This window comes from Coregonus clupeaformis, chromosome 19, assembly GCF_020615455.1.
Source record: "Coregonus clupeaformis isolate EN_2021a chromosome 19, ASM2061545v1, whole genome shotgun sequence".
Taxonomy (NCBI): Eukaryota; Metazoa; Chordata; class Actinopteri; order Salmoniformes; family Salmonidae; genus Coregonus; species Coregonus clupeaformis.
Window position 1 is genome coordinate 51,542,531 of NC_059210.1, and position 21,382 is coordinate 51,563,912.

A 21,382-nucleotide genomic window follows, 5' to 3' on the forward strand; every position below is an offset into this window, starting at 1 on the left:
TACAGGGGGGTACCGTTGCAGAGTCAATGTGCGGGGGCACCGGCTAGTTGAGGTAGTTGAGGTAATATGTACATGTGGGTAGAGTTAAAGTGACTATGCATAAATAATTAACAGAGTAGCAGCAGCGTAAAAAGGATGGGGTGGGTGGGCAGTGCAAATAGTCCGGGTAGCCATGATTAGCTGTTCAGGAGTCTTATGGCTTGGGGATAGAAGCTGTTGAGAAGTCTTTTGGACCTAGACTTGGCACTCCGGTACCGCTTGCCATGCGGTAGCAGAGAGAACAGTCTATGACTAGGGTGGCTGGAGTCTTTGACAATTTTGAGGGCCTTCCTCTGACACCGCCTGGTATAGAGGTCCTGGATGGCAGGAAGCTTGGCCCCAGTGATGTACTGGGCCGTACGCACTACCCTCTGTAGTGCCTTGCAGTCGGAGGCCAAGCAGTTGCCATACCAGGCGGTGATGCCACCAGTCAGGATGCTCTCGATGGTGCAGCTGTATAATTTTTTGAGGATCTGAGGACCCATGCCAAATCTTTTCAGTCTCCTGAGGGGGAATAGGCTTTGTCGTGCCCTCTTCACGACTGTCTTGGTGTGTTTGGACCATGATAGTTCGTTGGTGATGTGGACACCAAGGAACTTGAAGCTCTCAACCTGTTCCACTACAGCCCCGTCGATGAGAATGGGGGCGTGCTCAGTCCTCTTTTTTTTCCTGTAGTCCACAATCATCTCCTTTGTCTTGGTCACGTTGAGGGAGAGGTTGTTGTCCTGGCACCACACGGCCAGGTCTCTGACCTCCTCCCTATAGGCTGTCTCATCGTTGTCGGTGATCAGGCCTACCACTGTTGTGTCGTCGGCAAACTTAATGATGGTGTTGGAGTCGTGCCTGGCCATGCAGTCATGGGTGAACAGAGAGTACAGGAGGGGGACTGAGCACGCACCCCTGAGGGGCCCCCGTGTTGAGGATCAGTGTGGCAGATGTGTTGTTACCTACCCTTACCACCTGGGGGCGGCCCGTCAGGAAGTCCAGGATCCAGTTGCAGAGGGAGGTGTTTAGTCCCAGGATCCTTAGCTTAGTGATGAGCTTAGAGGGCACTATGGTGTTGAATGCTGAGCTGTAGTCAATGAATAGCATTCTCACGTAGGTGTTCCTCTTGTCCAGGTGGGAAAGGGCAGTGTGGAGTGCAATAGAGATTGCATCATCAAATTGGAGTGGGTCTAGGGTTTCTGGGATAATGCTGTTGATGTGAGCCATGACCAGCCTTTCAAAGCACTTCATGGCTACAGACGTCAGTGCTACGGGTCGGTAGTCATTTAGGCAGGTTATCTTGGGCACGGGGACTATGGTGGTCTGCTTGAAACATGTTGGTATTACAGATTCAGTCAGGGACATGTTGAAAATGTCAGTGAAGACACTTGCCAGTTGGTCAGCACATGCTCGGAGTACACGTCCTGGTAATCCGTCTGGCCCTGCGGCCTTGTGAGATGTTGACCTGCTTAAAAGTCTTACTCACATCGGCAACGGAGAGCGTGATCACATAGTCATCCGGAACAGCTGGTGCTCTCATGCATGCTTCAGTGTTGCTTGCCTCGAAGCGAGCATAGAAGTGGTTTAGCTCGTCTGGTAGGCTTGTGTCACTGGGCAGCTCGCGGCTGTGCTTCCCTTTGTAGTCTGTAATAGTTTTCAAGCCCTGCCACATCCGACGAGCGTCAGAGCCAGTGTAGTACGATTCAATCTTAGTCCTGTATTGACTCTTTGCCTGTTTGATGGTTCGTCAGAGGTCATAGCGGGATTTCTTATAAGCGTCCGGGTTAGAGTCCCGTTCCTTGAAAGCGGCAGCTCTACCCTTTAGCTCAGTGCGGATGTTTCCTGTAATCCATGGCTTCTGGTTGGGGTATGTACGTACGGTCACTGTGGGGACGACATCATCGATGCACTTATTGATGAAGCCAGTGACTGATGTGGTGTACTCCTCAATGCTGTCTGAAGAATCCCCGGAACATGTTCCAGTCTGTGCTAGCAAAACAGTCCTGTAGCTTAGCATCTGCGTCATCTGACCACTTTTTTATTAACCGAGTCACTGGTGCTTCCTGCTTTAGTTTTTGCTTATAAGCAGGAATCAGGAGGATAGAGTTATGGTCAGATTTGCCAAATGGAGGGCGAGGGAGAGCTTTGTATGCGTCTCTGTGTGTGGAGTAAAGGTGGTCTAGAGTTTTTTTCCCTCTGGTTGCACATTTAACATGCTGGTAGAAATTAGGTAGAACGGATTTAAGTTTCCCTGCATTAAAGTCCCCGGCCACTAGGAGCGCTGCATCTGGATGAGCGTTTTCCTGTTGATTTATGGCCTTGTACAACTCATTCAGTGCAATCTTAATGCCAGCATTGGTTTGTGGCGGTAAATAGACAGCTATGAAAAATATAGATGAAAACTCTCTTGATAAATAGTGTGGTCTACAGCTTATCATAAGATACTCTACCTCAGGCGAGCAAAACCTCGAGACTTCCTTAGTATTTGATTTTGTGCACCAGCTGTTGATTACAAATATACACAGACCGCCACCCCTTGTCTTACCGGAGTCAGCCGTTCTATCCTGCCGATGTAGCGTATAGCCCGCTAGCTGTATGAAATCCATGTCGTCGTTCAGCCACGACTCGGTGAAACATTAGATATTACAGTTTTTAATGTCCCGTTGGTAGGATAACCGTAATCTTAAGTCATCCAATTTATTTTCAAATGATTGAACGTTGGCTAATAGGATTGATGGAAGAGGCAGTTTACTCGCTCGCCGTCGGATCCTTACAAGGCACCCCGATCTACGTCCACGATATCTCCGTCTCTTCCTCACGCGAATGACGGGGATTTGGGCCTTGTCGGGTGTCTGTATGATATCCTTCGCGGCCGCCTCGTTGAAGAAAAAATCTTCGTCCAATACGAGGTGAGTAATCGCTGTCCTGATATCCAGAAGCTCTTTTTGGTTATAAGAGGCGATGGCAGAAACATTATGTACAAAATAAATTACAAATAACGCGGAAAAACACACATAATAGTACAATTGGTTAGAGGGCTGTAAAACGGCAGCCATCTTCTCCGGCGCTGTTCTTGAAATATAGACCCAAAACAGGTGAAATAGACATCAAATATACTCATTAACTACACCACCAAAATTAACCTTACAGTGTTGATACTGAAAACCCCTTGGTCATTAAGAATTAAAGCCTATCCAACTGACAATTTCTTAGAAAAATATATAAACTATTGGAACCAAGACCTAAAAATAACTGATATTGGCACAAGATGGAGGGAGTGTTGGAACAGAACTAACGAAATTACAGTTATTGGACATTTACTAATGTACAGAATTTGTTATACACGAGACAAAATTGACAAATTCTAAAGCACAACGGCAGAGTCATGGCTTAAGTGTAAAACTAACAGTGACTAAATGATTCATGCCTACTATAATGTCCAAAAGTTATGGGCGGAGGTAGAAAGTTGGCTGTCAGACAGATTAAACTTATATTGTTAAACTTCTATCTGCATATTTCAAAACATGGCATATGAGGGTGAGGAAAAACACCCAATGGAGTTGGAGTCGTCAATCATTTTGAAAAAAATGTTTGCTTAAAAACTGGAAATCAAATGACCCTCCATCGTTAAGAAAGTGGATGAATCAAATGCATAACTATCTAAATATTGAAAACATTTGGGCTAGAGAGACAAACAAAATAGTACAATTTGAAGCCATATGGCATAAAATATTACAAGCACTGGAGATATTCAAAGGATGAGGAAGGAGAGAAAATATTGTGAGATGGGCATGATGGGTGTGGATACAGTGGGAACATGTGAAAACATGTTGATCTGAGCAAGTGTGATGTCATTAATGTTTGTAGAAATTAATGTACAGTTGAAGTCGGAAGTTTACATACACCTTAGCCAAATACATTTAAACTCAGTTTTTCACAATTCCTGACATTTAATCCTAGTAAAAATTCCCTGTTTTAGGTCAGTTAGGATCACCACTTTATTTTAAGAATGTGAAATGTCAGAATAATAGTAGAGAGAATGATTTATTTCAGCTTTTATTTATTTCATCACATTTCCAGTGGGTCAGAAGTTGATACACTAATAGTATTTGGTAGCATTGCCTTTAAATTGTTTAACTTGGGTCAAACGTTTCAGGTAGCCTTCCACAAGCTTCCCACATTAAGTTGGGTGAATTTTGGCCCATTCCTCTTGACAGAGCTGGTGTAACTGAGTCAGGTTTGTAGGCCTCCTTGCTCGCACACGCTTTTTCAGTTCTGCCAACAAATGTTCTATAGGATTGAGGTCATGTCTTTGTGATGGCCACTCCAATACCTTGACTTTGTTGTCCTTAAGCCATTTTGCCACAACTTTGGAAGTATGCTTGGGGTCATTGTCCATTTGGAAGACCCATTTGCGACCAAGCTTTAACTTCCTGACTGATGTCTTGAGATGTTGCTTCAATATGTCCACATCATTTTCCTTCCTCATGATGCCATCTATTTTGTGAAGTGCACCAGTCCCTCCTGCAGCAAAGCACCCCCACAGCATGATGCTGCCACCCCCGTGCTTCACGGTTGGGATGGTGTTCTTCGGCTTGCAAGCGACCCCCTTTTTCCTCCAAACATAAAGATGGTCATTATGGCCAAACAGTTCTATTTTTGTTTCATCATACCAGAGTACAGTCGTGGTCAAAAGTTTTGAGAATGACACAAGTATTGGTCTTCACAAAGTTTGTTGCTTCAGTGTTTTTAGATATTTTTGTCAGATGTTACTATGGTATACTGAAGTATAATTACAAGCATTCCATAAGTGTCAAAGGTTTTATTGACAATTACATTAAGTTCATGCAAAGATTCAATATTTGCAGTGTTGACCCTTCTTTTTCAAGACCTCTGCAATCCGCCCTGGCATGCTGTCAATTAACTTCTGGGCCACATCCTTACTGATGGCAGCCCATTCTTGCATAATCAATGCTTGGAGTTTGTCAGAATTTGTGGGTTTTTGTTTGTCCACCCGCCTCTTGAGGATTGACCACAAGTTCTCAATGAGATTAAGGTCTGGGGAGTTTCCTGGCCATGGACCCAAAATGTCGATGTTTCATTCCCCGAGCCACTTAGTTATCACTTTTGCCTTATGGCAAGGTGCTCCATCATGCTGGAAAAGGCATTGGTCGTCACCAAACTGTTCTTGGATGGTTGGGAGAAGTTGCTCTCTGAGGATGTGTTGGTACCATTCTTTATTCATGGCTGTGTTCTTAGGCAAAATTGTGAGTGAGCCCACTCCCTTGGCTGAGAAGCAACCCCACACATGAATGGTCTCAGGATGCTTTATTGTTGTCATGACACAGGACTGATGGTAGCGCTCACCTTGTCTTCTCCGGACATGCTTTTTTCCGGATGCTCCAAACAATCGGAAAGGGGATTCATCAGAGAAAATGACTTTACCCCAGTCCTCAGCAGTCCAATCCCCGTACCTTTTGCAGAATATCAGTCTGTCCCTGATGTTTTTCCTGGAGAGAAGTGGCTTCCTAGCTGGCCTTCTTGACACCAGGCCAAAGTATTTGCTTCACTGTGCGTGCAGATGCACTCACACCTGCCTGCTGCAATTCCTGAGCAAGCTCTGCACTGGTGGTGCCCCGATTCCGCAGCTTAATCAACTTTAGGAGACGGTCCTGGCGCTTGCTGGACTTTCTTGGCCGCCCTGACGCCTTCTTCACAACAATTGAACCTCTCTCCTTGAAGTTCTTGATGATCCGATAAATGGTTGATTTAGGTGCGATCTTACTAGCAGCAATATCCTTGCCTGTGAAGCCCTTTTTGTGCAAAGCAATGATGACGGCACGTGTTTCCTTGCAGGTAACCATGATTAACAGAGGAAGAACAATGATTTCAAGCACCACCCTCCTTTTAAAGCTTCCAGTCTGTTATTCTAACTCAATCAGCATGACAGTGTGAACTCCAGCCTTGTCCTCGTCAACACTCTCACCTGTGTTAACGAGAGAATCACTGACATGATGTCAGCTGGTCCTTTTGTGGCAGGGCTGAAATGCAGTGGAAATGTTTTTTGGGGATTAAGTTCATTTTCATGGCAAAGAGGGACATTGCAATTAATTGCAATTCATCTGATCACTCTTCATAACATTCTGGAGTATATGCAAATTGCCATCATAAAAACTGAGGCAGCAGACTTTGTGAAAATTAATATTTGTGTCATTCTCAAAACCTTTGACCACGACTGTACATTTCTCCAAAAAGTACGATCTTTGTCCCCATGTGCAGTTGCAAACTGTAGTCAGGCTTTTTTATGGCGGTTTTGGAGCAGTGGCTTCTTCCTTGCTGAGCGGCCTTTCAGGTTATGTCGATATAGGACTCGTTTTACTGTGGATATAGATACTTTTGTACCTGTTTCCTCCAGCATCTTCACAAGGTCCTTTGCTGTTGTTCTGGGATTGATTTGCACTTTTCGCACCAAAGTACGTTCATCTCTAGGAGACATAACGCGTCTCTTTCCTGAGCGGTATGACGGCTGCTTGGTCCCATGGTGTTTATACTTGCATACTATTGTTTGTACAGATGAACGTGGTACCTTCAGGCGTTTGGAAATTGCTCCCAAGGATGAACCAGACTTGTGGAGGTCTACAATTTCTTTTCTGAGGTCTTGACTGATTTCTTTTGATTTTCCCATGATGTCAAGCAAAGAGGCATTGAGTTTGAAGGTAGGCCTTGAAATACATCCACAGGTACACCTCCAATTGACTCAAATGATATCAATTAGCCTATCAGAAGCTTCTAAAGCCATGACATCATCTTCTGGAATTTTCCAAGCTGTTTAAAGGCACAGTGAACTTAGTGTATGTAAACTTCAGACCCACTGGAATTGTGATACAGTGAATTATAAGTGAAATAATATGTCTGTAAACAATTGTTGGAAAAATTACCTTTGTCATGCACAAAGTAGATGTCCTAACCGACTTGCCAAAACTATAGTTTGTTAATAAGAAATTTGTGGAGTGGTTGAAAAACGAGTTTTATTGACTCCAACCTAAGTGTATGTAAACTTCCGACTTCAACTGACAAAAAATTTGCTTTTCTTTCGAAAACAAGGACATTTCTAGGTGACCCCAAACTTTTGAACGGTAGTGTATATTTTTGTATTGTAAGAAGAAGAAAAAAATACATACAAAAAATAAATAATTATAAGGTTTATGGCGAATGCTTGTCACTGACGGCTGTTCGCCATAAACCTTGTCAATTGTCACTGACGGCTGCAGAAAAGTTGGTTCCAATTGTGTGTGGTTCAGTAGTGGTTCTAGTCTTACCTGAAGAACCCCAGCAGTCCCAAACGGTATTGGATCAGCACCACAACCACATCCTGGTAGGCAGCCAAAGCAGAACCATCATATGTTGATGCAGAGCCCATGACAAATCCTCCACCATGGATCCAAACCATGACCTGAGAAACACAAGCAATACATGCTGATCATCTGAACTCACAGTGTACCGGAGTGATTGATGATTCATTGATTAGTGGCCTACCTTTTGTAGGCCTGCGCATCAATTTCCAAAAACAAACGTTTTTGTTTTTTTAGGAACTCAGTCTGGTCTAAACTTACTGTTAAGAGTTAGAATAGCAGAATACACAAGGTGCAATTTCGAAATTCTGTTGTGCATCAGCAGTTTTTCTCTTGTTAGGTCAGTCACTGACTTCTACATCTGCATTGCTTGCTTTTGGGGGTTTTAGGCTGGGTTTCTGTATAAGCACTTTGTTACATCTGCTGATGTAAAAAAGGGCTTTATAAATACATTTGATTGATTGACTGACAGTCAATCAATTAGCCCATGTCAGCTATCTAAACTTGTAGCAATCATGGTTGAATTACCAACCGGGTTGCCCCCATTGATTTTGTTAGTCACCCTCACTCAGATAGCATATTCAAAACTACAAACATTTCTCTCCACCCTATGGCAAAGTGTGTAGAATTGAAGGAAATTAGCTGTATAACTGCTAATTTTTCTCTCCGCCTCATGGCAAAATGAGTTGAATTGCATGAAATTAGTTATAAAATTGCTAAATCTTCTCTCCGCTGTCAAGAGGGGGGCCGCTAAAATATTTTGCTAAGCAAGATGGAGGGGGCCCCCCAACAAACTTTCGCTTAGGGCCCCAAAACGCTAGCACTGGATCAGTTTGTAGAGCATGGCGTTTGCAACGCCAGGGTTGTGGGTTCGATTCCCACGGGGGGTATGAAAAAAATAAATAAATAAAAAGTAATGTATGCACTAACTGTAAGTCGCTCTGGATAAGAGCGTCTGCTAAATTACTTAAATATAAATGTAAATGTATGGATGAGGGTATGCAGACCCCCGAGCCACTGCGGCCCCTCATGATGAGTTCTGATTTTTTGTGGCCCCCAGCCCCATCAAAGTTGCCCATCTCTGGCCTAGTTGAATCCAGTGTGTTAGTGCTTGGCTAGAACAAAATTGTGTACCTCTTTGGGTCCCCTGGACCAAGACTCAATAACACAACGTTATAATCTGTGTGTGTCTGCTATTAAACTTTATTATTTGGTACTTTTTACCTGTTTTTCATTATATTGGTAGTAACAGTCTTGTCCCATCGGTGCAACTCCCGTACTGACTTGGGAGAGGCGATGGACGAGAGCCATGCGTCCTCCGAAACACGACCCCACCAAGCCGCACTGCTTCTTGACACACTACTCACTTAACCCGGAAGCCAGCCGCACCAATGTGTCAGAGGAAACACTGTACAGCTGGCAACCGAAGTCAGCGTGCATGCGCCCGACCGCCACAAGGAGTCGCTAGAGCACAATGGGACAAGGACATTCCAGCCGGCCAAACCTTCTCCTAACCAAGACAACGCAGGGCCAATTGTAGGCTGCCTCATGGGTCTCCCGGTCACAGTCGGCTGCGACACAGCCCGGGATCGAACCCAGATCTGTAGTGACGCCTGTAGCACTGCGATGCAGTGCCTTAGACTGCTGTGCCACTCGGGAGGCCGTGTCTGCTATTAAACTTACAGGAAGCTTGGTATTCTCAGCAGGTTTAGCCGGGGTGTATATGTTGAGATAAAGACAGTCTTCTGACACTGCTGGGATTTCCACTTTGATTGACCAATTGGACGCAAGGTCTACTGTGAGCTGTCCGTCTTGAAGACACCTGTAAAACATGAAACACCTTTTAATGTCCAAGTTTCACCAGGTCTCTTTGTGCACATTGTGTGAGCCAGGTAGTGCTTTGCACATTCTGCTTGCCTCACTGTGTACATTGACTGTGCTTAATTTGTTGATTTATCTAATTATTTACTGATTGTTGATCTAACCCTTATTCAACCAACCAAGAACTTCCTTGAGATGAATTGTTTGTTCATGACCTTGCTGATCTTACATGAGAGGCTGCTGGGTGGCGTCCCTCACTCTCTCCCATCCCTCCACAGGCTGAGGTGGGGTCAATCTCAGGGGGCCAACAGGTGGTTTGGCAAACGGCACGCCCAGGTAGGCCTGCACCACCATCTCCTTCCCCTTTACACTCACATACTGCCCTCTCAGACCCCCCAGTTTGGTCTGGACCACCGGCCCAGTTTTTGGTCTGTGGAGAAATCACCAGTTGACATTGCTTTACAAGAACTCTGAATAAGGAAAACGACTGAAGGTCGGAGGCAAGGACAGAGGCAAATACATTCACATTCAGAAAACACACAACAAATATAACAAAGCAGGAATTGGGCTGCAATTACAAGGACAGAGAAAGCAGGGAAGGCCATAAAACAACTAGAGATGCTCCACTCCACAAGAAAAAAAGCCCTTCGGTTGAAAAGAGTAGGCTTAAGAGCCCTGGTGGACGCCCTAAGATCCTAATGAGACCAAGAGGATTAAGTCAAGTAAGTCAAGTAGTCACTGTTTTAACTCAATGAATTTCGTCAATCAAGTTATTCATTCCAGTAATAGAAATTGTATCTGTTTGGATCAGGAGTAATAAGAGGGACTAAAAGGAGTACACCCGTGTCCGAAACAAATTCCCCAGCTCTTGACACCTTGAAGTTTTTCCCCACACATAAATTATATCGGTGCGATTACGAATCAGATGAAGAGGAAGAATTGGATGAAATGGCATCCGACGCAAAGTCAGACTGCTCAAAACTCTAATTCACAAAGAAGGAATGTTACTCAGTCGTCCCATGTCTCCCTGATATAAATGAACCATAAATAAAATAATGGCACCCTACAGATCACTTTGCTCCATCTTCTCTCGACCCAAATGCAGTTTCTCAGGAACAGTCTGTGTCAGGAAGGTGAAGCGGTCCCTCTTCAGGTGTTGACCAGGTACCTGCTCCAGCCCAATCCCCAGGTAATCTCCTTCTGGTCCGTACTGTGGCCACTGAACCAGGCCAGCCCCGTTAGGAGACCTACACACACACACACACACACACAAACAATTGTAAACAATACTCTGTTCCTACATATTAATTTTGTTCTACAGATACAGTGGTGGCAAATATATATTGGCACCCTTACACTTTTCTTAAATAATTCCCTATTTCTTCTAAAATAAGTTGAAAAAAACAACAACAACAAAAAACATTTGGTCTCAACACATTGCTATTGGATTTTTAACATTGTAGAATCAATTTTGTTTTTTGAAACTTAAGTTTACAATTTTCATTTAGAAAAGAAAGAAGAGCTAATATTTGGTTGCTCAGCCTTAGGCCAAGATAACTGCTGACAAACACTTCTTGTAGCTATCAATGAGCTTGCTGCACCTTTCTAATGGAAGTTTGGCCCATTCTTCAGCTGCAAACTGCTCCAATTCTGCAATGTTTCAGGGGTACCCTCCACCAACTTATGTTTTCAGATCTCGCCATAGGTTTTCGATGGGATTCAAATCTGGACTCAGCGCTGGCCATTCCAGAGCATGATGCAGATGCTAAGCTACAGGACTGTTTTGCTAGCACAGACTGGAACATGTTCCGGGATTCTTCAGATAGCACTGAGGAGTACACCACATCAGTCACTGGCTTCATCAATAAGTGCATCGATGACGTCGTCCCCACAGTGACCGTACGTACATACCCCAACCAGAAGCCATGGATTACAGGCAACATCCGCACTGAGCTAAAGGGTAGAGCTGCCGCTTTCAAGAAGCGGGACTCTAACCCGGATGCTTATAAGAAATCCCGCTATGCCTTCCGACGAACCATCAAACAGGCAAAGAGTCATTACAGGACTAATCGTACTACACCGGCTCTGACACTCGTCGGATGTGGCAGGGCTTGAAAACTATTACAGACTACAAAGGGAAGCACAGCTGCGAGCTGCCCAGTGACACAAGACTTCCAGACGAGCTAAACCACTTCTATGCTCGCTTCGAGGCAAGCAACACTGAAGCATGCATGAGAGCACCAGCTGTTCCGGATGACTATGTAATCACGCTCTCCGTAGCCAATGTGAGTAAGACTTTTAAGCAGGTCAACATTCACAAGGCCGCAGGGCCAGACGGATTACCAGGACGTGTACTCCGAGCATGTGCTGACCAACTGGCAAGTGTCTTCACTGACATTTTCAACATGTCCCTGACTGAATCTGTAATACCAGGAACACCTACGTGAGAATGCTATTCATTGACTACAGCTCAGCATTCAACACCATAGTGCCCTCAAAGCTCATCACTAAGCTAAGGATCCTGGGACTAAACACCTCCCTCTGCAACTGGATCCTGGACTTCCTGACGGGCCGCCCCCAGGTGGTAAGGGTAGGTAACAACACATCTGCCACACTGATCCTCAACACGGGGGCCCCTCAGGGGTGCGTGCTCAGTCCCCTCCTGTACTCCCTGTTTACCCATGACTGCATGGCCAGGCACGATTCCAACACCATCATTAAGTTTGCCGACGACACAACAGTGGTAGGCCTGATCACCGACAACGATGAGACAGCCTATAGGGAGGAGGTCAGAGACCTGGCCGTGTGGTGCCAGGATAACAACCTCTCCCTCAACGTGACCAAGACAAAGGAGATGATTGTGGACTACAGGAAAAAAAAGAGGACTGAGCACACCCCAATTTTCATCGACGGGGCTGTAGTGGAACAGGTTGAGAGCTTCAAGTTCCTTGGTGTCCACATCACCAACGAACTATCATGGTCCAAACACACCAAGACAGTCGTGAAGAGGGCACGACAAAGCCTATTCCCCCTCAGGAGACTGAAAAGATTTGGCATGGGTCCACAGATCCTCAAAAAATTATACAGCTGCACCATCGAGAGCATCCTAACTGGTTGCATCACCGCCTGGTATGGCAACTGCTCGGCCTCCAACTGCAAGGCACTACAGAGGGTAGTGCGTACGGCCCAGTACATCACTGGGGCCAAGCTTCCTGCCATCCAGGACCTCTATACCAGGCGGTGTCAGAGGAAGGCCCTCAAAATTGTCAAAGATTCCAGCCACCCTAGTCATAGACTGTTCTCTCTGCTACCGCACGGCAAGCGGTGTCGGAGTGCCAAGTCTAGGCCCAAAAGACTTCTCAACAGCTTCTACCCCCCAAGCCATAAGACTCCTGAACAGCTAATCATGGCTACCCGAATTATTTGCACTGCCCCCCCCACCCCCACCCCATCTTTTTACGCTGCTGCTACTCTGTTAATTATTTATGCATAGTCACTTTAACTCTACCTAAATGTACATATTACCTCAACTACCTCAACTAACCGGTGCCCCCGCATATTGACTCTGCACCGGTACCCCCCTGTATATATAGCCTCCCTACTGTTATTTTATTTAACTTCTGCTCTTTTTTTCTCAACACTTTTTTGTTGTTGTTTTATTTTACTTTTTTTATTAAAAATAAATGCATTGTTGGTTAAGGGCTGTAAGTAAGCATTTCACTGTAATGTCTACACCTGTTGTATTCGGCGCATGTGGCCAATAACATTTGATTTGATTTGATTTGAACAGTCTAGCGTTTCTTCTTGAACCATTCCTGGGTACCTTTTTAAATGTCTGGGGTCCTTGTCCTGCTGGAAGATCCACAACTTTTAACCGAGTCCCAGTTTTGTGGACACTGGGTTGAACATTGGACTCCAAAACACCTTGATAATCTGCTGATTTCATGATGCCTTGCACACGTTCAAGGCCCCCAGTACCAGAGGCAGCAAAGCAACACAACAGCATTATCAAACCTCCCTGGTGCCACCTGGTGGCATTAACAAACCTCCCTGAAACACCTGGTGCAGTATGCAGCTGAAGAGTAGGCCAAACTTCCATTAGAAAGGTCAAATCAAATGTTATTGGTGATGTAAACATATTTAGCAGATTGTATTGCTGGGGTAGCGAAATGCTTGTATTCCTAGCTCCAACAGTGCAGTAATATCTAACAATACACAACAATACACAGGAATCTAAAAAAGTAAAAGAATGGAATTAAGAAATATATAAATGTCCACCATGGCAGGGTATGGCTGTTGCCCTAGATCAAGACCAAAAATGTCAAAGTAGGCTACAAAAAAGTAGCCTAAAATCATTCTAATCCCGATTAAAATGCAACGTTTTTTTAACCTATTGTTTAGCTGAATTTAGGACAATGCGGAGAATCACTCGGAGAGAAGCTGCCAGCTGTGTGCCTTTCTCTCACTTTAAGAAAGCAGAGATTAGAGACAGTGCCAGACAGTTTGCTTCGCCGGTCAGCAGTTTAGGCAGTGCGCCGATTGCTTAAGGAATTTGAACTCGGCCTTGTAATCCTCCCGCCAGCTGTTTTATGCACCGTTACTTTCACATTGATGTCGGCATAGGCTGCGCGTCCAAAAGTCAATTGAAAGTAAATTAAATTAATTTAGCCAAAATGTGCTATATAATTACTCGTGCCTATACATAAATAAAATCATTCAAAATAAAATATTAGCTGTGGATTGTTTTAAGTGTGCAATTTGGGCAGCGTGCAGCAAATAGCCTACCAAATAAATAGCTCATTGTTGAATTGCAGCGGTCAGGGAAAAGCAGTTAAATATACCTAGGGATATCGCAATATTTAAAATAAAATCGTAATAAAAACATAGTTTAGAAAGCAAATGGCTGTCACTGAAAAGAGAAGACAAAGAAAATACTGTAATCTGTCTCTAGTTACCAAAATTCTCAACTCCCGTAGAACACAAAAAACACCATCGCAGATGCTGAAGGCTGACATCGGCGGATGCAGTGGATTGAGCCCATGCAAATTTATGGAGATTTTCATTATTATGCTAATTTAATTTCCACGAGGATGCAGACTTCGACTCTAGGGGATGTTTCTCACGCCTCCAGTCATATAAAGTGTAGTAGAATTGCATGAAATGTGTTTATAAAAGTAAACATTTCTCGTGCAAAGAAAGGAGAACAAACATATCAGATTTTTAGGCCCAGAGGCATCATGCCCACATGTCCCTTAAACGTGTCCTGTAAAAATAAAATAAAAGTGTTTTGTTTGTAATACTACAAGTTGGCTTTAGCTAGCCAAGTTAGGTTCCCAATCTCCCAACCTCATAACTAACTACCAAGAAGCCATTTCAGGCTATCAATTAAGTTAGAGTAGCTAGCATGTCTAACAATCTTAGTTGGCATGCCTGCTGGCAAGGTTGGTGGACTTTAGAAAAGCAGCAATTACTAAATGTACTAAATAACGGTCACATTCCTTTCAATCTTTTACCCAGATTTTAGCAGAGATGCAGAGAAGCATATTTATACTGAACAAAAATATAAATGCAACACGTAAAAATCCCAGAAATGTTCCATACGCACAAAAAGCTTATTTCTCTCAAATTTGGTACAAAAATTTGTTTACATTCCTGTTAGTGAGCATTTCTCCTTTGCCAAGATAATCCATCCAACTGACAGGTGTGGCATATCAATAAGCTGATTAAACAGCGTGATCATTACACAGGTGCTCCTTGTGCTGGGGACAATAAAAGGCCACTCTAAAATGTGCAGTTTTGCCACATAACACAATGCCACAGATGTCTCAAGTTTTGAGGGAGCGTGCAATTGGAATGCTGACTGCAGGAATGTCCACCAGAGCTGTGGCCAGAGAATTTAATGTTAATTTCTACCATAAGCCGCCTCCAATGTCGTTTTAGATCATTTGGCAGTACATCCAACCGGCCTCACAACCGCAGACCACAGTATGGTGTCGTGTGGGCAAGCGGTTTGCTGATGTCAATGTTGTGAACAGAGTGCCCTATAGTGGCGGTGGGGATTTGGTATGGGCAGGCATAAGCTATGGACAATGAACACAATTGCATTTTATCGATGGCAGTTTGAATGCACAGAGATACCGTGACGAGATCCTGAGGCCCATTGTCGTGCCATCACCTTATGTTTTAACATGATAATGCACAGCCCCATGTCGCAAGGATCTGTACTGAATTCTTGGAAACTGAAAATGTCCCAGTTCTTCCATGGCCTGCATACTCACCAGACATGTCACCCATTGAGCATGTTTGGTATGCTCTGGATCGATGTGTACGACAGCGTTTTCCAGTTCCCGCCAATATCCAGCATGTTCTCACAGCCATTGAAGAGGAGTGGGACAACATTCCACATGCCACAATCAACAGCTTGAAAAATTATATATTTTTTGTCAAATTCTCCAAGCCCCCCTCCGGACCACCCCCCCAGCCATCCTCACATACTTTGTGCCCCCTCAGATTTTTGGGGTGCATGACACCCCTGATTAGGCCTACTCTATGCCACTACTCGCACAGGCATTTTATTTGATTTATTAGGATCCCCATTAGCCGACGCCAATGGCGACAGATAGTCTTACTGGGGTCCGACACATAACAAAAAAGACATTACACACAAAAGACATTGCAATTTATATACATTTAAAAACATTAACATGTAGTGTGTGTGTGTGTGTGTGCGCGCGCGCATCTATCAGTTACACATACATGTCAGTACATACAGTGGGGGAAAAAAGTATTTAGTCAGCCACCAATTGTGCAAGTTCTCCCACTTAAAAAGATGAGAGAGGCCTGTAATTTTCATCATAGGTACACGTCAACGATGACAGACAAAATGAGACAAAAGAAATCCAGAAAATCACATTGTAGGATTTTTAATGAATTTATTTGCTAATTATGGTGGAAAATAAGTATTTGGTCAATAACAAAAGTTTCTCAATACTTTGTTATATACCCTTTGTTGGCAATGACACAGGTCAAACGTTTTCTGTAAGTCTTCACAAGGTTTTCACACACTGTTGCTGGTATTTTGGCCCATTCCTCCATGCAGCTCTCCTCTAGAGCAGTGATGTTTTGGGGCTGTCGCTGGGCAACACGGACTTTCAACTCCCTCCAAAGATTTTCTATGGGGTTGAGATCTGGAGACTGGCTAGGCCACTCCAGGACCTTGAAATGCTTCTTACGAAGCCACTTCTTCGTTGCCCGGGCGGTGTGTTTGGGATCATTGTCATGCTGAAAGACCCAGCCACGTTTCATCTTCAATGCCCTTGCTGATGGAAGGAGGTTTTCACTCAAAATCTCACGATACATGGCCCCATTCATTCTTTCCTTTACACGGATCAGTCGTCCTGGTCCCTTTGCAGAAAAACAGCCCCCAAAGCATGATGTTTCCACCCCCATGCTTCACAGTAGGTATGGTGTTCTTTGGATGCAACTCAGCATTCTTTGTCCTCCAAACATGACGAGTTGAGTTTTTACCAAAAAGTTCTATTTTGGTTTCATCTGACCATATGACATTCTCCCAATCATCTTCTGGATCATCCAAATGCACTCTAGCAAACTTCAGACGGGCCTGGACATGTACTGGCTTAAGCAGGGGGACACGTCTGGCACTGCAGGATTTGAGTCCCTGGCGGCGTAGTGTGTTACTGATGGTAGGCTTTGTTACTTTGGTCCCAGCTCTCTGCAGGTCATTCACTAGGTCCCCCCGTGTGGTTCTGGGATTTTTGCTCACCGTTCTTGTGATCATTTTGACCCCACGGGGTGAGATCTTGCGTGGAGCCCCAGATCGAGGGAGATTATCAGTGGTCTTGTATGTCTTCCATTTCCTAATAATTGCTCCCACAGTTGATTTCTTCAAACCAAGCGGCAGATTCAGTCTTCCCAGCCTCGTGCAGGTCTACAATTTTGTTTCTGGTGTCCTTTGACAGCTCTTTGGTCTTGGCCATAGTGGAGTTTGGAGTGTGACTGTTTGAGGTTGTGGACAGGTGTCTTTTATACTGATAACAAGTTCAAACAGGTGCCATTAATACAGGTAACGAGTGGAGGACAGAGGATCCTCTTAAAGAAGAAGTTACAGGTCTGTGAGAGCCAGAAATCTTGCTTGTTTGTAGGTGACCAAATACTTATTTTCCACCATAATTTGCAAATAAATTCATTAAAAATCCTACAATGTGATTTTCTGGATTTTTTTTTCTCAATTTGTCTGTCATAGTTGACGTGTACCTATGATGAAAATTACAGGCCTCTCTCATCTTTTTAAGTGGGAGAACTTGCACAATTGGTGGCTGACTAAATACTTTTTTCCCCCACTGTACATACATACACTACATGCATTCAGAAATGTCTGTTTTACTTACTGTGATTGAGTTATATTAATCAGCCTAAATTATGACTATGCAATCTACTCATCACATTAGGTATAGTAGCCTATCTTACATTAGTCTGCAAATGCGATGACAGATGCATGCAATCCTTTATTAGAAAGATGCAATTTTAGGGTGAAAAAATAGCTTCCCCAAACTTGAAACTTACGCGCCGCCTATGGATGCCGGCATTTAAAGTTTGCCTTGTTGTGACAGCATGTATTATGCAATTATTTCACGTTGCATTTGATGTGCTGTTCCACAAGTAAATGCTTGATATTGAATATGCCGTTCCACAGACCTTTAAACCTAATATTGCGGTGATAATGAATGGCTGGGTTTCACGCCTACTCCCGCTCTCCCGCTCCGGCGCTCGACGTCGCCGGTCTACTAACCACCGGTCCTGGCAAACCACATTACGCACACCTGGCAACCATCATTGTGCACATCTGCTCCCCATCTTACACACACCTGGACTTCATCATCACCCTGTTTACTCTCCCTTTATTTAGCCCTCAGTAGCCTCAGTCTTCAGGCAGTATTGGTTTTGTTTACGTTCAGTATGCTACTCCTGTTTTGATTATCGTCATGTTTCTTATTATTAAACTCACCTTCTGCACCTGTTTCCTCACTCCCTGAGTATACGTTACACTGCGGTCATTGTTTGCTTTTGCTTTTCTCCAAATAGCATTTTACAGTTTTTAAATTGTGTAGAAATGCAGTCAGTGATCTACAACTTCCCCCACACCCTACTTTGCCATACCCAGGTTTAGCTGAACTGACGCCACTGTGTTTGTCAGCAGTAATCTTGGCCAAAGGCTGCATAACCAAGTATTATTGGATGCTAATAATTGAGTCCTTCTTTTCTACATTTAAATTATAAACTGAAGTTTCAAAAAACTAAATTGGTTCTGCAATGTTGAAAATCCAATAACAATGTGTGGAGACCCAATTGTTTTCCTTACATTTCTACTTATACCGCCACTGTATGTTCTGGAAACTGATGAAGAACAGTTCCTTACCCTGTACGAGCAAAGTTACCCCAGTAACTCATCATGATTCTGCTTAGTTGTTCATCTTCCTCTGTACAACCTGAGAAAAAGAGTGAGTAGTTGGTGGTGAGTGCTTGTATGATATACAGTATTTATGGAGAAGTTGGGGAACTGGATTGATGACATGTAGTACGATAGATTCAAGGTTGAGGTTTATTCCTTTACCATCCATTATAACATGTGATGTGAAGCAGTATCCAAAAACAAACATAAGCTCATCTCCGTGGTCAGACCCAACAAAACTCGGCCTCATCTTCTTAAGCATGCTGGGAGTTTGCTGGAACTCATACAGGTACACAGGCACACCTGCATCTGTTGTGTGGGATAAGACAGTAACATTAAGGTGAATTGGCCTCTCTGGAAATAAACTTGAATTCTGTACAAAGACCTCAGAATGTGATTGCTTTGTGAGAAAACCTCTGAAGTAGGTCTAGTGTCTGATATACCAGTCCTAATGCTGAACTCTATTGGCCCTAAAATAGTGCTCTTACCTCTGTGGAAGTTTGCCGTTTGAAGGGCAGGAATGGTAAACATAATGTCACCAACCAGCTCAGTGAACCCATCACGGTTTTTCACCCGATTTCCAGAGGTTCCCAGGTATTCATCTGCTATCAGCTCAGTTATCCACTGATCCTTGGGCTGAAGGAGACAACAACCATTCAGTGTAGCCACAGCATGTATTGTAATCAGTAGTTAGACAATATCATCTGAGTGATGGTGTGCTTTTGTCTCACATCAGGGTAGAACATGGCCATAATGGGCATGACCTTCACCCGGTCCACTCCATTCTCCCAACCTGGAGGAGCAAATAACTATGGGAAGAAAACACATTATTACTTGTCTAAAATCCAGTCTTTTCACTATTTAAAGAGGAGTATAAAGCCTTACATTATATTAAATTCACTCATTTTGGCAATAGTATGTTAAAGGGGAATTTTAATCATGGGTGGAATCCTAACTTCACTGTTCTAGCTTAGCAGCTTTGCTTCCTCCCTCAACTTGCCTTGAACTAGGGTCCTCTGCCTCGCGAACACATGTGACCACCTGCTTGATAACGTACATACCAGTTGCGCCACTGAAAATTATCCGATTCAATGGCCAGTACATACGCTTGATGCATAAATCATGCAATGGTGTAAATGGAAAATTTGAGGGAAAATGTGGGTTGCGCAAGCGATGTGTCTAAACCGGAGTCAAAATGCACTGAACAAAAATATAAACGCAACATGGAATAATTTCAAAGATTTGACTGAGTTACAGTTCATATGAGGAAATCTGTCAATTTAAATAAATTCATTAGGCCCTAATCTATGGATTTCACATGACTGAGAATACAGATATGCATCTGTTGGTCACAGATACCAATTGTGTTCGTTGTCCGTAGTTTATGCCTGCTCATACCATAACCCCACCGCCACCATGGGACACTCTGTTCACAATGTTGACATCAGCAAACTGCTCACCCACACGACGCCATACCATCTGCCCTGTACAGTTGAAACTGGGATTCATCCGTGAAGAGCACACTTCTCCATAGTGCCAGTGGCCATCGAAGGTGAGCATTTTCCCACTGAAGTCGGATATGACGCCGAACTGCATTCAGGTCAAGAACCTGGTGAGGACGACGAGAACGCCGATGAGCTTCCCTGAGATGATTTCTGACAGTTTGGCGGGAATTCTTCGGTTGTGCAAACCCACAGTTTCATCAGCTGTCCGGGTGGCTGGTCTCAGACGATCCCGCAGGTGAAGAAGCCGGATATCGAGGTCCTAGGCTGGCGTGGTTACATGTGGTCTGCGGTTGTGAGGCCGATTGGACGTAGAAATTAACATTAAATTCTCTGGTAACAGCTCTGGTAGATATTCCTGCAGTCAGCATGCCAATTGCATGCTCCCTCAAAACATGAGACATCTGTGGCATTGTGTTGTGTGACAAAACTGCACATTTTAGAGTGGCTTTTTATTGAGCCCAGCGCAAGGTGCACCTGTGTAATAATCATGCTGTTTAATCAGCTTCTTGATATATTACACACCTGTCAGGTGGATGGATTATCTTGGCAAAGGAGAAATGCGCACTAACGGGGATGTAATCAAATTTGTGCACACAATTTGAGAGAAGTAAGCTTTTTGTGCAAATAGAAAATGTCTGGGATATTTTATTTCAGCTAATGAAACATGGGACCAACACCTTATCGTTTTGCGTTTATATTGTTGTTCAGTGTTTGTAGCAGAGCACTAAAGCTGAGGATGTCACAGGATTATATCCACTCCTCACCATTAGGATTCATTGAATGCTTTCACTTTGACATTATTAATGCTATTAATTTTAGGCTATTTGTTAACTAATGATCTTTCTCCTGTGTCACTCAATAATCACATTTTCCAACACCTCTTAGGCTCAAAAAAGTTTGACGAAAAAATGATGGAGAGACCATCTTTATCAGCTTAACATCTAGCATTGATTGTTGAAACAAATTCAAATCGTCTTTCAAAATCGACTCACCTTTGCTAAAAGCCAGCCAACTTCGTTGTCATTGACACCAGTCATAAACGGCACCTTGTGCATCTCATGGTTTTGGGAAATCTCCATTGCTGATTTGGACAAGAACTGCCCGTCAACAGTCACACCAAAGTATAGCATTTGATTCTTTAAAAAGACAAGATTGATAAAAAGTGAGAAAAACATGTCAACAAGACATGACAAACAAGCAGAGACCCTCTA

At 43.8% G+C, this 21,382-nt stretch overlaps 1 protein-coding gene across 1 annotated transcript in view; it reads right to left on the reverse strand.

Annotated features, from left to right (window-relative positions):
- ces2b (carboxylesterase 2b) overlaps positions 1-21,382 on the reverse strand; it is a 71,451-nt gene that overhangs the window by 6,897 nt on the left and 43,172 nt on the right. Inside the window, exons 33-41 of the mRNA XM_045205104.1 lie at positions 21,164-21,307; positions 19,398-19,475; positions 19,155-19,302; positions 18,829-18,975; positions 18,634-18,703; positions 10,265-10,444; positions 9,427-9,627; positions 9,060-9,198; positions 7,344-7,477 (exon numbers count right to left, since the gene is read on the reverse strand). Of these exons, the coding sequence (XP_045061039.1) occupies positions 7,344-7,477; positions 9,060-9,198; positions 9,427-9,627; positions 10,265-10,444; positions 18,634-18,703; positions 18,829-18,975; positions 19,155-19,302; positions 19,398-19,475; positions 21,164-21,307 (1,241 nt within the window). The remainder of the gene's footprint in view (positions 1-7,343; positions 7,478-9,059; positions 9,199-9,426; positions 9,628-10,264; positions 10,445-18,633; positions 18,704-18,828; positions 18,976-19,154; positions 19,303-19,397; positions 19,476-21,163; positions 21,308-21,382) is intronic.